The 15,720-nt window shown below is 35.9% G+C and overlaps 2 protein-coding genes across 3 annotated transcripts; both read left to right on the forward strand.

Annotated features, from left to right (window-relative positions):
• The first annotated feature begins 731 nt into the window (after nucleotides 1–731).
• LOC132165481 (aldehyde dehydrogenase family 3 member H1-like) lies at nucleotides 732–9,582 on the forward strand. Of its 2 annotated transcripts, none has more exons than XM_059576067.1 (12): nucleotides 732–880; nucleotides 2,017–2,124; nucleotides 2,211–2,460; nucleotides 4,769–4,837; nucleotides 4,954–5,050; nucleotides 6,954–7,160; nucleotides 7,462–7,577; nucleotides 7,660–7,764; nucleotides 7,840–8,012; nucleotides 8,115–8,205; nucleotides 8,322–8,379; nucleotides 8,682–8,767. In XM_059576067.1, exons 1-12 carry the CDS (start codon nucleotides 843–845, stop codon nucleotides 8,684–8,686), a joined length of 1,317 nt encoding a protein of 438 aa, XP_059432050.1. In that variant the 5' UTR covers nucleotides 732–842; the 3' UTR covers nucleotides 8,687–8,767. The 2 variants fall into 2 exon arrangements, with proteins under 2 accessions (XP_059432050.1, XP_059432049.1); XM_059576066.1 differs by lacking the exon at nucleotides 8,322–8,379 and adding an exon at nucleotides 9,121–9,582 and having other exon boundaries at nucleotides 735–880; nucleotides 8,682–8,831.
• A 1,919-nt stretch (nucleotides 9,583–11,501) lies between these two features.
• On the forward strand, nucleotides 11,502–14,891 carry LOC132165482 (aspartic proteinase Asp1). Its single transcript, XM_059576068.1, has 8 exons — nucleotides 11,502–11,864; nucleotides 12,325–12,442; nucleotides 12,599–12,822; nucleotides 13,189–13,413; nucleotides 13,494–13,632; nucleotides 14,091–14,291; nucleotides 14,417–14,489; nucleotides 14,575–14,891. The coding sequence occupies exons 1-8, from the start codon at nucleotides 11,515–11,517 to the stop codon at nucleotides 14,682–14,684; spliced, it is 1,440 nt and encodes a 479-aa protein (XP_059432051.1). The 5' UTR covers nucleotides 11,502–11,514; the 3' UTR covers nucleotides 14,685–14,891.
• The last annotated feature ends 829 nt before the right edge of the window (nucleotides 14,892–15,720 follow it).

Consider the following 15,720-nt stretch of genomic DNA (forward strand, 5'->3'; position numbering starts at 1 on the left):
TGTTTAAAAAATATATAAGGGATATGTTGCAAATGTAACTTGTTGCGATTATTTTCTTAATTTTCTCTATATTTAGAAAAGAAAATGAGCTTAAATTTCGTATTAGACAGAAAAGAAGAAGAAAGAAGAAAATTTTGTGTAGAATTGAGATAGGTCTAATTTTGTTTAATTTTCTCTATATTTAAAACGCAAGATAAAGAAGACCTTTTTAAGTGGGATAGGTCGTTTGAATATGACGATGATGTTTGAAAGTGATGTTTTTTTTATGTTTGAAGGTGATGTGATGTTTTTTATGTTTGAAATTCAATTATCATTGTGTCTGTGGGGGTACATGGAAAAGATTGGAAAGAAAGGTAACGATGATTATTTATTTACTGTTGTGGTCCACTGTACGACGACAATTGTAGTAAATATTTCTGTCTACAATCATTTTCATCTTTTTCAGTTATTTGGAGATATTTTTATTCTTTGAGAAAGTGCAAAGACAAGCTTGTGAGTAGTCACATAACTGTCGGTGTTTAGCCTCTCTATAGCCCTGTAGGGGGTCGATGACGGAGGACGATGGTCCAGTGCGTGGAAACGACCGTTGGAATTTCATTCTAACTCTCCTCCAATCAATGCGTCTTCAACCTTATCCCTCTCTCCTCCAATAAATGGCTCACAAGTGAATCCTGAATAGTGTTCGTATATTCCTTTTGTCATGTTTATACACAAAAAAAAAAAAAAAAAAAAAAAACAACGTTTTACATGCAAAATGATTTTCCCAAACCCCCACAACCCACTTTAAAGTAAATGCTTTCGTTGATAATCTCTTCCCAAACACTGTCTTCTCTGTTTCCATCATGAAGAGCATCTCTGTCGGCCTTTCCCGGCACTGCAGGTATATATGCTTCACTTGTTTAACGACATAATTAGCTTTTCTTCTTGTTCTCTAATTTCACATGATTTAGATGCTCCCTGAACAATTTAAAAATGCAGCAACTTAATGCTTTCACCTACTTATTAGTCGTATGTAATAAGACATCTATAAGATCAAATGATTTTACTTTTTTTTTTTTTGAACCATTCTGATTGCACTTTTGATTAATTTAGGTGAGGCCATAAGAGAATGAACAAATCCATGAAGGATTTTCATTCTACTCTCTCTCTCTCTCTCTCTCTCTCTCTCTCTACTATTTAATGAGGGTTCTCATTGCTTTTGGAATTATAAGTGTGTTCTTATTGTTTTGTAAGTTAGAAATCATCTCATCTGGGTCTCTCTTGTTTTGTGGGTTAGAAGCTTTTTCTTCAACCAAATCTTGGTTCCTTTTGGATATGAGGAAGGCAAAGAGATAGATTAAACCCTTTTTTTGGGCCACTTTTATAATGATCAACAAAAAATATACAAACCATTCAATCATATATAGTATTACAATCCCCCAAAATACTACCAATGTTGTCTGCCACTTTGACCCTTACAAGTTACAAAGAACAGAAATGCCTTCTTGGACTGAAACCCTTTCAAAATCTTCATCAATCTACAGGACCCAGTGGCATAGATTCCTCTTTTGTGCACACAATATCTAAACATTCTCCTATCTCATCTATCCTTGACTTTATTGATGAGGAAATCTCCTAGGAAATTTCAAATTTCTTTAGTAAAATCTCTTTTGACCTTCTTTCCCTTTCCCTTCTCTCCTACTGGATTCGAGCTGCATATGCCTGTGGATTAGGAAATTGAACTTGAGGGTGTTCTTAAGGTAATCAGATCCTAATCTGAGCTGCCTGTAATGAATTCCAAAGGAAGAGTTCCACTTCTCCAGGAATTCAATTGCCTGGGAGTGCAAAACAGATGTGCAACAGGGAGAGGCAGATTTCTTCTGAGTCCAACACTCAAACTCAGTAAAAGAAAAAAAAAAAAAAAATTATATATTTTCATAGGGGAGGCACCAATAGCAGCATTGTGAAACTTGTAATGAATATTAAGGGCTTCATAGAAGATCATAATTATAATTGGAATCAATTCAAATGATACAGTGCAGTTGGTGGTGGCATTGGCAGAGGCAGAGCATTCTCTTACGGTTTTACAAGAAAGAGGAATCAAACACAACTTTCTTTCCCCCACCTTATCACAACTTCGTACGGGTAAACTTCCCTCCATTTCTGTCTTTGCACCTTCTTCATTTCCTCTCTCAGCACTCATTTTCTTTGCGCATGCGTGTGTGTTTTAGCTTTAAAAGTTGTTCAGCAACCCTGTCAGTGGTGGAGGTGGAAGGGAAGCCAAAGTTTGACGTAGACAAAACGGCTTTGCTTGTTAAGGAGCTCAGGGAGAGCTTTAATTCCGGCAGGACAAAAAGCTATGAATGGAGAATATCGCAGTTGAAAAGCATCGACAAGATGATTGACGAAAATGAGAAGAAGATTACTGAAGCTCTTCACAAAGACCTCTCCAAGCCTGAACTTGAAGCCTTTATTGCCGAGGTAACATCTTTTACTTTGCCTTATGATGATTAGACAAGTGGCTCTCAAGTTCATTTCAACTTCTATATGTATCATGTCATACTGTTATTTGATTCAATTAATTGACTCTGATTAACAGATTCATGTATGGCTTGAAAGATTGAATGTTCCCTTCAATTATTTGGGAGTGTCACATTTTCTATTTATAATGTACAAGAGTTGAATTTACAATGTACAGAGTAATAACAATCTATGGTAACTTTCTATAGTGAGAATATACAAATCAGTTAAGTAAGGAAGGCTGAGATACGTAGGTAGGCAGTGTCTGCAAAGTAGCCGTTGGCAGCAATCAATCAGTGAAGAAATAGAATGAAATCAATGTAGCCGTTGGAGGAGAAGATCACGTTGGGGACTCAAAGTCAGCTGTTGTGCTGGGATTGGATTGGCCGTGATTGGTGTTGAGAATATGCTGGTTTCCATGCTGTTGCCGTGGCTTGTCTGGAACATGAACTCCAGTGTGACAGATCATATTAGTCTGGCTTACAGCCCCCGCAAGCTGATGCGGGAAGCAAGCATGGTGAAGCACCGTAAGCTTGTGCTAAGGCACTGAGATTGTCACACCAGATTGTAGGAACTATTTTTAAGGGAACATGAAGTTCCTTAAATAGCATGCGGAGCCAATATATTTTGGCAGTAATCATGGGCAAAGCTTGGTACTCTTCTTTGGTGGAGGACTGAGACACAACAGTTTGCTTCTTTGCACACCAAGAGATCAAACATGAACCAAAGAAAACTCCAAAACCGGTTGTGGACCTTCAAACATCTTGGTTTCCAGCCTTGATGCTGAGCTCATTTGGTACTACCACATCTATTCTTGAAAATTACCATGAGGAAAACATGTCCATTAGCCTCACAGAGTTCTTGTCTAAACATAAAAATTGCAGATCTTTCTTTGGATAGTTGCATCAGGGATTGTATCTTTTTATAACTAAGAGTTCATATTAGGAATGAAAAGTAAAAAAGGAAAACAAAATGCTGCTCCAGTGAGGGTGTGTTCTGTTGTACTTGCATTTTAGAGCAGAAATAATGAAGGAAAAGTTAATATAATTTACGACGGACTTAAAGAATTTGAAGGATGTTAGGGGCAAGGGTGAGGGAAGAGATGATTGCTAGCACTTGTATCCAAATAACACAGTTGAAGATGAGGAAGGTTTGAAGTTGGAGCTTGTTAAATCATCACTTTATCTCTTAAGCTTAAGTTGATAGTAAGGGATGAATTGAATCATTTAATTTATATTCTAACACTCCCTCTCGCGTGTAGGCTCAAAATCCCTCTTAATAGGTAAGGTCCAACAAGTGGAATATTAATTGAAATGAGAGATGAATGACAGAGGCAGAGTTCGCACTCAGGACCCCTACAAGCTTAAGCTAATAGGAATTGATGAATTTAATTATTTATATTCTAATAGAACTAACAGTTGTCAAAATCATGAACATACTGGTAAAGAAAAAGTGGTGGCAGAACCTTAGGAAGATGGAAATCCCCAAGCCTTGAAAAGTAGAACAGAATGATGTGGGCCTGCAAGCAACAAGGCCCGAGTGTACAGGTGTAAGTTAGAATATTTGACAGAGCTGAGATAGTTGTTCTATGTAAAGTAGGTTGTGGCTGGTTTTAAGGTTAATGAAATTGTTGTTTTACAGCAGTGCAATCTATTATATTAGTAGTGATGATTTTTTTTTCTTGCAAATGTACTTTAAATCTGTCAAGTTGCCAATAGATGCCAATAGAATTCTCTTAGATTCTAAAAAAGTAAAATGAAAGTCAATTGAAAGGCATAAAACTAATTTACTTATACATAGTTTATGCACTCTCTATGTGAGTCTCATCCCATAAGAACACATGAGGTCGAATTGTTACCCTGGTAAAAAATTTTGTTGAATCTGTGTAGTTACGAACACTTGAGCAGCTTCAAATAAAGATATGTGTACTGCTTTCTATATGGTTTATTCAGTGCCTTGGCAATATTGAGCTTTAAAATTGTTATTCTGTGACTTACATTTAGTTGTATATGGTAAAACTATATATATATTTCTCTCGTTAGAATTATGAGTAGTGTGGCTTTAGAATTAGAGCTATTGGCAAAGCTAGGATATTGTATTTGTAGGGGGACCATTTTAGAAGAGAAGTAACCTGACTATATGTGTGGGTATATATATACGTGTGTGTGTGTATATATAATTACATATATGTGTGTATGTATGTATGTAGCTGCGCTGACCTATTTGCTCCATGTAGTATATTAATTAATACGCTTGCTGTTTGATGCAGATTTCACAGGTAAAATCCTCATGTAAGTTGGCACTAAAAGAATTGCGTAATTGGATGATACCAGAGCAGGTGATTAAAGATAATTACTTGCTATCGTTGAGAACAACAATGACACTTACTGTTGTGTCTGTCTCCTCGAATTTGAACAATCATGATCATAATGAAAATTCTCAACATTTTTTCAGGTCAAAACTTCACTTGCAACATATCCATCATCAGCGGAAATTGTGTCAGAACCTTTAGGAGTTGTGTTGGTTATCTCGACGTGGAACTTTCCTTTCTGTATGTAAAAGAGAATCTGGTTTCACGCAATCTTCAACTGGTTACACCTAATATAATTTGCAGTCTTCTCAGTTCTTGGCCCTAAAAATCACATTTGTCTTTTCCATGGCCCTAAAAAGTGATTAGTAACTAATCACTTTGATTTAGAGCTATAACTTCAGTGTTCTTTGTTCTCATGTTGTAATGACATAAAACTTCCAAATGAATAGAAACATAACTCTATCACATTTTACTACACCAACAATATAATATTGCTGGCTCTTCTTATTTGTTTTCTTAGACTCTAAGTACTATATTCTCACCTACCCCAAACAAATGTACAATATTCTCTCGTTTTTCCAGTATCACTAATTTTGTGCCCTTACATTGTACGCTGGAGGAGGCATAAATATGCATTTAACCTTCGAAGTATCATGACTTTCCCATTGTTATTGTGATATGTTTGCTCTTCATTGAGCTGGCTTCCTTCTCAAAATAACTTTACTTTTTATGAGTGTGTATTATCCAACATTAAGCTACTCAAACCTTTGTTGGATTGGTTCTTACCTTTATACTATTTTAGTTTCATTAGAAAAGAAACCTATATATGTAACGGTAGGTTTAGTAGCCTCTATGGTTTACCTTCAGCTAGGAGCAACTCCTATATATGAGACTGTAGGTTTCTCTAGTAACATGTTTTGTTCAACTTTTAATTCTTTTTCCTTTAAGGGAGTTGGTTTCCAGGTACATCATTAAGGTGAAATGATGTTCTACTTCCCCTGCATAGTGTCCTATGTTGTGCCTCATGATTTTTTAAAAAGCTCCTGCTTATGCATTGCACAGGCCTTGACTTTGATATATAACTTTCACTTTTTTGTGTGTACTGCTGAGCCATGTTGTGCATTTATAGTAGATCAAAATGTTGTGACAACAATACCTTTGCTCCACTGTTTTCTGACATCGATGATGATTCTTTGCTTCTGTGGTCTGCAAAGATTTACACTGCTACCTTATAGACTCGAAATAAAATATGCCATGAGTTAGTCACTCCTGATATTTTCTATAAGAGAAATGCTATTTTTATCTCTCATCCATTTTCCATCCATTTCTTTTTCAAATCTACCATTAGATCTGTAGGACCTACAGGAATAGCATGTCTCTTTCTATGGTAGCTATTACTTGAATCAATGATACAGAGTAGATGTAATGTGGATGATCAATTGATAATGGTCCAAGGGGAAACAATGTCATGCGTACTTATTTCAAAAGTAGGAGATCTATGTAGGGCTCAATTCTATCCACTTGTCATCTAGCTTTTAAAGAAAGAGTTGTCAGCGAACAATCCCTTGCGTAAAAATTCTTTACTGTAGACAGATGGATATACAATCAAATTTTACGAATAGTAAGATAATTTTTTTACTGTAGATCCCTTATGTTACATATCACAAATCCAAAGGATAAAGAACTGTTGTCGAAAACACAAAGATGTTAGAAGACCTCTGTCAGTTCACATAACTTTTAAATCACTATGAGAAAAGAATGTGAGCATGGGCAAATATGTGGAACATACACACTGAAGAATTTTTTTCTGCCTACTGTCCACCTTGTTGGTTTCATTGAATCGTGTCAGCTTACATATCATTTTTCAATTACACAGATTCATAATTCACTGGCCAGACCCTTTTATTTTATTTTACTTTTTTCAAATTTTGTAACTTCTACTGATCAATGTTATGTGACACTGAAATAAATTTCATATATATATTTTTTTAAATTCAATCCAGGTTTGTATGGTATCCTCTACACCGTTGACATAATTGGTTGCTCTTGCTAAATTATCTGCATATAAATTGGGATTTTTATGTATTAAACTATGCTCATCTAAATTAGGAATTTTTTTTTTTTTTCTGTATTTATTTTATAGTGTTATCTCTTGATCCGGTCATTGGAGCTATTTCAGCTGGTAATGCTGTGGTCCTTAAACCGTCGGAAATTGCTCCTGCCACATCATTGCTGCTCTCAAGTTTGGTAGAGGAATATCTAGACAATTCTGCCATAAGAGTTGTTGAAGGGGCTGTTGATGAAACTACTGCACTACTTGAGCAGAAGTGGGACAAGATACTCTACACAGGTTTTTTAGCATTTTATTAGCTTTCATAATATCGTCTGACATCCTAAGATATTGAAACAATGAAAGTTACATGTATAACACTAATTGGAGTAAACTTCTCCTGCCATAGTTTATTCACTTGTGCGGTTTGACAATTTCTTGTCTTTGAGATGTTTTTTCTAGTGCCATGGTTTAACCCTTGGTGTAGATTGGATATATCAAAGTAGTGATGCATTCACCTCCAATATTACTTGTTTCTTCATGCCTGACTTGATCGTATTTAGTAATTTTTTTTATGTAGTAATTGTTGGACTTTCTGCAGGTAGTGCAAGAGTAGGGCGCATCGTGATGGCTGCTGCCGCAAAACACCTTACACCAGTAACTCTAGAACTTGGCGGAAAGTGCCCAGCTGTTGTTGATTCAAACATCAACTTACAAGTAATTATCTCTCCTAGAGCTAGAAGAATTATGGTTTCCATCTTGGTTTCTATGAAGGATTAAATTTTTGCAAATATATAAGGTTGCTGTTCGGAGGATAATTACTGGCAAGTGGGCATGCAATAATGGGCAAGCTTGTATCGGTGTCGATTACATTATCACAACAAAAGAGTTTGCTCCAAAGTTGGTAAGGTCGTCACTGTGGAAAACAGAAATGGTATTGTTTCAAAGGCATTTGTCTTGATACATGGCTGCTGAACAGATAGATTCTATAAGATATGAATTGGAGCAATTTTTTGGCAAAGATCCAATGGAATCAAAAGACATTTCCCGCATTGTGAGCTCATCCCACTTTGCTCGGCTGATAAAGCTCTTGGATGAGGATAAGGTATCTGATAAAGTTGTCCTTGGAGGCCAAAGGGATGAGAATCAATTGTGAGTATGATAGTGCATTACCTTGTTGGATTCAGATTGTTTGAAAATCTTAGATAAGTTAGATGAACCATTATTACATCAACTGTCCTATATTTATTTCAGAAAGATAGCTCCAACCATCCTGTTGGATGTACCAGATGACTCACAAATAATGCAGGAGGAGATATTTGGGCCTTTAATGCCCATTCTCACTGTGAGTACTTTTAATTGCATTAACAAGTGTATCTTCCTCTGAGATTTGTTTCAAACAGATATGGTCAGGGAGAAAACTCTCTATTTTGATGAACTAAACTCATTCTTTCTCCACAGCCATCTTGTTTTTGCTATGCAGTATCTTTGTTACCCTGCCCTGTTTCATCCTTCCCAGGTTATAAAGACCTACTTCAAACTCGTCACTTAGATTGTGATATGACAATGCTCTCTCTCTCTCTCTCTCTCTCTCTCTCTCTCTCTACTTTTATATATACACACACACAATAAAGGTAGTGAAATCATTATTCTTCTTCATATCAGAGGGAAGACCTCCTTTCCTCAGTTCTTCCTGTAAAATTTTTGCTACCCATTGCTAATATTTGTGTACAATAATAGATTTTTAAAAGTTGTGTCAGCAATGCCTGCATTGAGACAGAATATGTAGAAATAATTTAACTTTCTTCTGGTTTGTCACAGGTTGAGAACTTGAAAGACAGCTTTGAGGTGATAAAATCCAAGTCAAAGCCCCTTGCTGCATATCTCTTCACCAATGATGTGCAGTTGAAGAAGGATTTTGTGCAAAACATATCTTCAGGAGGAATGCTCATCAATGATACCATACTACATGTGATTGCTCTCTTCCTGAAATTTTACACAGAAAAGACAGATATGCCCAAGTTTTAAACTAGATATTAAGATAGTACGGATGGGGTTCAAAGGCCACACCTACATTTAGAGTTCTCTTCAAAGGATTGCAGAGCTTGTTAATATTAGCATAAATTAGTCCACTAGTATTCAAGCAAAGATAGCTGCACATACGTACTTATCTTCGGACATTTGGACATTCATTCTTTTATAATCTGTGTTCTTAGCCAATTGTTAATTTTTTGACATGTTACAAAACTTCACAATGCAGGTTGCAACAGACGGATTACCTTTTGGCGGAGTTGGGGAGAGTGGAATAGGTTCATACCATGGGAAATTCTCTTTTGATGCTTTTAGCCATAAGAAGGCAGTTCTCTACAGAAGTTTTGATGGAGATACATCAGTGAGATACCCACCATACACGCCTAAAAGGGTAAGACTAATGAAGGCCTTGATCAGTGGTAACATAATTTCCATAATACTTGCTTTGATTGGATGGTCAAAAGATTGAAAAGATGGATGGAGATGAGTCACATTCAACATCTGTTTCTTCCAATTCTTCTCAAGGTTTATTTCAAATTGTTAAAATATTTGATATTAGTCTAAGGTTTATTGCCCACTACTCGTTCTCCCTCTATAAATAGAGAGCTATGTAACATGGTTTTACACACAATTTAATACAGTAAAAATGTAGCTCTAAACTCTCTTTATGCTTCCGCTCTTCTTTTCTCTCTTTCTTTGATATATTTATCACAAATAGTTACTGTCCAAGATATTCTGCATAATGAATAATGAGAGCTGCTAATGCATTAATGAAACTGAAGTTCTTGTTCAATTCTTTAAGCAGATAGTTTTAGGTTCTAAGTTCAGATTAGATGCCAATTGCCAGGTCAGTTTATGCAAATCACAAGGAAAGGTTTAGCATTCTTAACAATGCAGAACAATCCAAAATGTAAACAATGCATCTACAAGTTAGCAACCTGTAGTGCACAGTTGTCTCAATTCTTCTCTTATAAAACATATCTTATGTCCTTTCTCTAAATTAATCAGTTAAGCTTACAACAGTTATTTCAAAAAGTCAATTTTCTTTTTCTTTTTTTGGTCTCCCTTTCCTCTTCCCAGGAAAAAGGAAAAAAAGTCAAATTTCCTAGTAAAGGTAGAAAAGTCTCAACATTGATCCAATTTCAATGAGAAAGACTTGTTGATTGATGGTATGATCTGAGAGGGTGTGGTGAGGAGAAACCTAAGTTATGCTCTGTGCAAATTTCACTCACTATTAAAACTCTCTAATGCATTGTGGCATAGCGGGTCATTGAATTTATAGGTACACAACTCACAACTCTATCACAAATCTAGGAAAAGTCAGGGAATTGAAAGTGTTTCTTATTGAAAAACTTAAAATAATACTAAATTATGGTAGCCAAACTGCCCTTATCTAATACTTAAATAGAAGTGGGGTCGCAATCCTGAAAGAAAGAAGAAAAAGAAAAATATAAAACAGCCCTATTGCAATTTCGTTCAAACGAAGATGTCGTATTGTTCAAATGACAATACAATCAACACCACGATCGAAGCTCCCTAGAGCAATCCCGTTTGAACAATGTATGATCAAGTTAACAATCGAAGCATTCTACTTTTATTTTACATAAATATGCAAGCACGCACACAAAGAAGATATATATATATATATATATATATATATATAAGTTTGGGCCCAACACAAGAAGATTCTCGTTCTACACCTTCACCATGTGGAACGAGGATTAGATTTGGGGGCAAAACTTAAAAAATGGGGGCAAACAAAACTAAAAATTAGGAGGAGGGGTTAAAATTTTGGAAGCTACACCTAAGTCCGCCCCTGATTATAAGTCATGTTGTGGCACTGAATTCTCATAATATCTAAATGCTTCAGTTGCATAGTTGAATTGGATTCCAAAAAGGTTTTGATCTACTAGATTTTTAAACCATAAAAAAAATATATAAAAAATAATTAATTAATTAAAAAATAAAACTATAATCTCACTACATTATATCTTTCAAATCCTTTTGCTTGGGAACAATTGAATAATTAAGGCATAGCCATTGCTATTTATAAATGATAAGAGGTATATATATACTGTATTCCCACTGTGGATGGAAGCTTCCCCTTCGGCCCTTCGGGGATATGAAACACTAACAAAATAAAGAAGAAATCGGAGAGAGAGAGAGAGAATGTTTATGATCAAAGAAGGTTCCAAGAAATTTCCCATAGGCCATTGCACAACATTTAAATTGAGGTTTTTTTTATTTTTCCATTTCAACCATGTATTTTGTCGTTGAAAAAAAAAAAAAGGAAGTATTGTTGACTTCTTGAGTTTTACAGGACAACAAACAGTTAATAAAATCCATTAATTAATACAATCCTGCAGTCTCAAAAGGAGGGAAAGAATAAAGAACCCCAGCATTAGAAGAAATCTCATTTTTTTTCTTTTAAGTCCAAAAGCACAATAAACCCAACAGAAAAGGAAAGCAAGGTAATTTAGAGACAATTAGAGGAAGCAATACCCATTCATACTTTAGTCAGAAGTATACTTATATACTAAATTACCCATTTTGTCACACGCATCTATAAAGATTCCCACCGCTAAAAACTAAGAAACTCCTCATCAAAAACACAACTTGGTTCATGCAAAAGGCCACAAAGCTCCAACAAATCAAAAGTCTAATTGCTCTTTCTTTCAGTCATTTTGTCAAGCACGTAGCTAAATCGTTAAAACTCATTCATTCTTTCGCTAAAACAAGGAAGAGAAACAGAGAGAGAGAGATGAAGGAAGCGAAGGTGGTGGGGTTGGTGCTTCTACAAGTGCTGGTTCTGGTGATGGGTTTATGCGAGTCATCAATATCATCACCTCCTTATGTTGATCAGATGCACAACAGGAGGAAGTCTATGCTATCCGAACCGACGTCGTCACTGGCGCTCCACCGAGTTGGGTCCTCCATTGTGCTCCCAGTCCACGGGAACGTGTATCCTATTGGGTGCGTATCTACTTCTTCCCCCACTCGATCTCATTGTTTATATATGGCCAAAAGGGGAAAAAGAATGATGTTTGATCCCCACCCCCCACGGCCCCTTTTTCCCGTTCCCCCCTTTTTTTTTTTTTTTTTTTTTTTTCTTCAGAAAAGAAAAGAAGACTTTAGTGTATCAGTCCATCCATATATATATATATATATATGATATGTCCAAATTCTAGAGCCACAAGAAAGAAAGACAGTGGCCGTTTGGTAAAGGATTGTGTAGTGAATCTTTGTTTGAATAGTTAAAGCATAGAAAAGTTTTGATGTTTTTATTTTAAAAAAAAAAGTGAAAAGTATATTTTTTTAATAATAATAAAAAATAATTGATGTGATATAAAAATAATTATTGTAGAAAAAAATTTGGATTGACCAACAAACAAACGAAGCTATTATTGTAATTTAACATACACATAATTTGCAGGTACTACAATGTCACCCTCAACATAGGGCAGCCACCAAAGCCCTACTATCTAGATCCTGACACCGGTAGTGACCTTACATGGCTCCAGTGTGACGCCCCCTGTGTCAGCTGCACTGAGGTTCTCTGTTCGTTTTTCTTGTAAAAGTGAATTTTCCTGACAAGTTTATTTATTAATGAGTGGAGTACTGGGGACTCAATCTAGGCATGTAAAGCATTTCCCCAGCCTCCCTGGAGTGCATTATAATCTTATTGTAAGAGTTTGTTTTGTTGGCAGGCACCTCATCCATATTACAGGCTCAACAACAACCTGGTACCCTGTAGGGACCCTCTCTGTAAAGCCTTGTACCCACCCGGTGAACACAGGTGTGAAATCCCAGAGCAATGTGACTATGAGGTTCAGTATGCAGATGGTGGTTCATCCATTGGTGTCCTTGTCAAGGATGTCTTTTCCATCAGCCTTTCTAATGGGATGCAACGTAACCCTCTTCTACCCCTTGGGTTGGTCACTTCATTTCTTCATCTTACTTATTTTCACCAACTCTTAATCTTCCATTCCTTGAGATTGCTTTAGAAGCAATCTTAATTAGCCAAAACAAAAGAGTGGGAAAAGAAAGGCTCTTTTCAAAAACTGCAGAAAAGAAATGTAATTTAGAAGTTAACTGCAGAGAAGTCTGATTAATTGCTTAATTTCTCCCTGGTAATGCCACCAGTCAATGGCTCAGATTGTTCACAAATTGTCATTGTATTAAGAACCAAAAGAAAATTGCATTTCCAAGTATGCTTTGCTTGCCATGTGTCAACAGAGTAAGCAAGCAGTAATGAAACATTTGATTGAATTAGATTATTGATTTATCCCAAGTACAGGTGTGGATATGATCAGATTCCTAATCCAGCATCTCATCCCTTCGATGGAGTACTTGGGCTTGGGAAGGGAGAGTCCAGCATTGTATCACAGCTTAGTAGGCAGGGTTTGTTGAGAAATGTGATTGGCCATTGTCTAAGTGGGCGAGGTGGAGGATATCTCTTCTTAGGGGACGGCCCTTATGATTCTTCACGTCTCCTTTGGACATCCATGTCTCCTCATCATCCGTACGTAATCCATCCATACTCCATTCAATTTCATTACCATGTATATAATTAATATTTGTGTATTGATTAATATTTGTCAGCGAACATTACTCACCCGGCTCTGCGGAGCTCATATTCGGAGGGAAGACCACGGGAATTAAAAACTTGGTCCTAGCTTTTGACACTGGGAGCTCCTACACCTACCTAAATTCTCAAGCATACGAAGCTCTTACTACTTTGGTGAGTGACTACTCATTAAAACCCATAACCTTTACACTAATTAAACGTTGTTAAAGTATTGATTAAATGATGAGGTAATTACATTTTTCCCTATCAACTATAACACATTTTCACTTTCCCCTCATGAACTACCAACTGTACCACCCAATCCCCATGAACTACCATTTTGTGCCCACAATCCCCCTTCCATCAATAAAGGCATTAACTCGTCATTTTGCCCCCATGAACTACAACGCATTGTCATTTTGATTGTTTGAGTTAACGCCTTTGACTAATGGAATGAGAGTTTTGAGCACAAAATGATAGTTCATAGGGTCGAGTGGTACAGTTGGTAGTTCGTGGAGAGAAGTGAAAATGCGTTATATTTGATGGGAGGAAATGGTAATTACCCCATAAATGATTAGATTTAACAAATTGGCAAAATTTTGAGTTATTTATGTTGTGATGCATATTTGTAGGTGAAGAGAGAATTAAGTGGAAGGTCCTTAACAGAAGCATTGGATGACAGGACTCTGTCAATCTGTTGGAGAGGTAGAAAACCATTCAAAAGCCTGAAAGACGTAAAGAAATACTTCAAGCCCTTAGCATTGAGCTTCATCAATGGTGGGAGAGCCAAAATTCAGTATGATCTCCCCCCAGAAGCTTATTTAATAATCTCGGTGAGTCCCAACATGCACCCTCATTTCTGTATCATCAGTTGCGCACTTTGTGTCAAAACTCAAAAACTCACTGATATATATATATATAACAACATCATGATTCATGTTATGCATATATATGGCAGTCCAAGGGAAATGTTTGCTTGGGAATTCTAAATGGAACAGAAGCAGGGCAGGGTAGTTTGAACATCATCGGAGGTAATGATTGGTACTAGATAATAATGCAAACGTAAAAAATGAAACATCTATCCCAAACTCAAAAGCTGCCTTTTTGTTTTTACAGACATATCAATGCAAGACAAGATGGTGATCTTCGATAACGAGAAGCAGTTGATTGGATGGATGCCTGCAAACTGCGATCGGGTTCCAAAGTCTAAAACTGATAGCATTTGATGATCTTGACTGGGCCTGTGAATTGATCAGCTAGCTTGGGAATCATCAAAGAGATAGCTCCTTAGCTATGATATATATATATAGATATATAAAGGAGAATAGTAGTTGTATCCTCGATAGTCAATATATTTATACAAGTTAATATGCCTACACAAAAAATGCCTTGTAGGCTTCTGCTCCTAATATTTATTCCTTGTGTATATTGTAAAAACGAAAAAAAGAATGTTATACTGATTAGCATTACAAAACTGTGTTATACGGATTTATTATTATTATTATTATTTTTCTGTTTAGATGAGTGGGCATATCATATATACGATTATGAGTAATGATATACGGAAGAGTCCTCCTAGAATCATTCAAAATGTGATGTATCTTTTAAAATTACTAATAAATTGAAATTAAATCATCAATCTCAAATTCAATTGTGATTTTACAAGTTACATCATATTTGGGATGACTCTAGTCTTCTTTATATCATTACTCCATATATACATGCCAACGCAAACTTCGACACCTATAGTCCAAGATTCACGTAGTTCGGGAGAAAAAGCCTATATTTGAATGTTGCTTTTGATACTAACATGGAAAAGTATACATAGGATCCGTTTGGAATTATGGTTTCAATAAGTGCGATTTTAAAAATTGTGTTTTCGAAATAGCTACTTTTTAAAATTACAAAGGCGTTTGATAAAACATGTTAAAAAATCTTTTTTTATCAAACATTTGTTATGCGAAATTGTGATTTTAGTTTAAATTATCGCATTTTCAAACAAGCACCCCCTACTCTGCTTATAGAAATCGCAAATTTTTTTTCCTATTGTAGATTAAGTGCTTTTTAAATCACAATGACAAACACCTTATGTTTTAAGATATCTTTTAAAAATACAAATTATTCTTGCGAAATCACAATCTCAAACACACTCATAGTAACGTACCCTCTTAAACTATGACTCCATTATCAATGTTTTCCCAAATTATTAATTGTGTCATGTCTCCCCTCTTCCAAACTACCAAAAACATGTCAAAATCTTTC

This window comes from Corylus avellana, chromosome ca11, assembly GCF_901000735.1.
Source record: "Corylus avellana chromosome ca11, CavTom2PMs-1.0".
Lineage (NCBI taxonomy): Eukaryota > Viridiplantae > Streptophyta > Magnoliopsida > Fagales > Betulaceae > Corylus > Corylus avellana.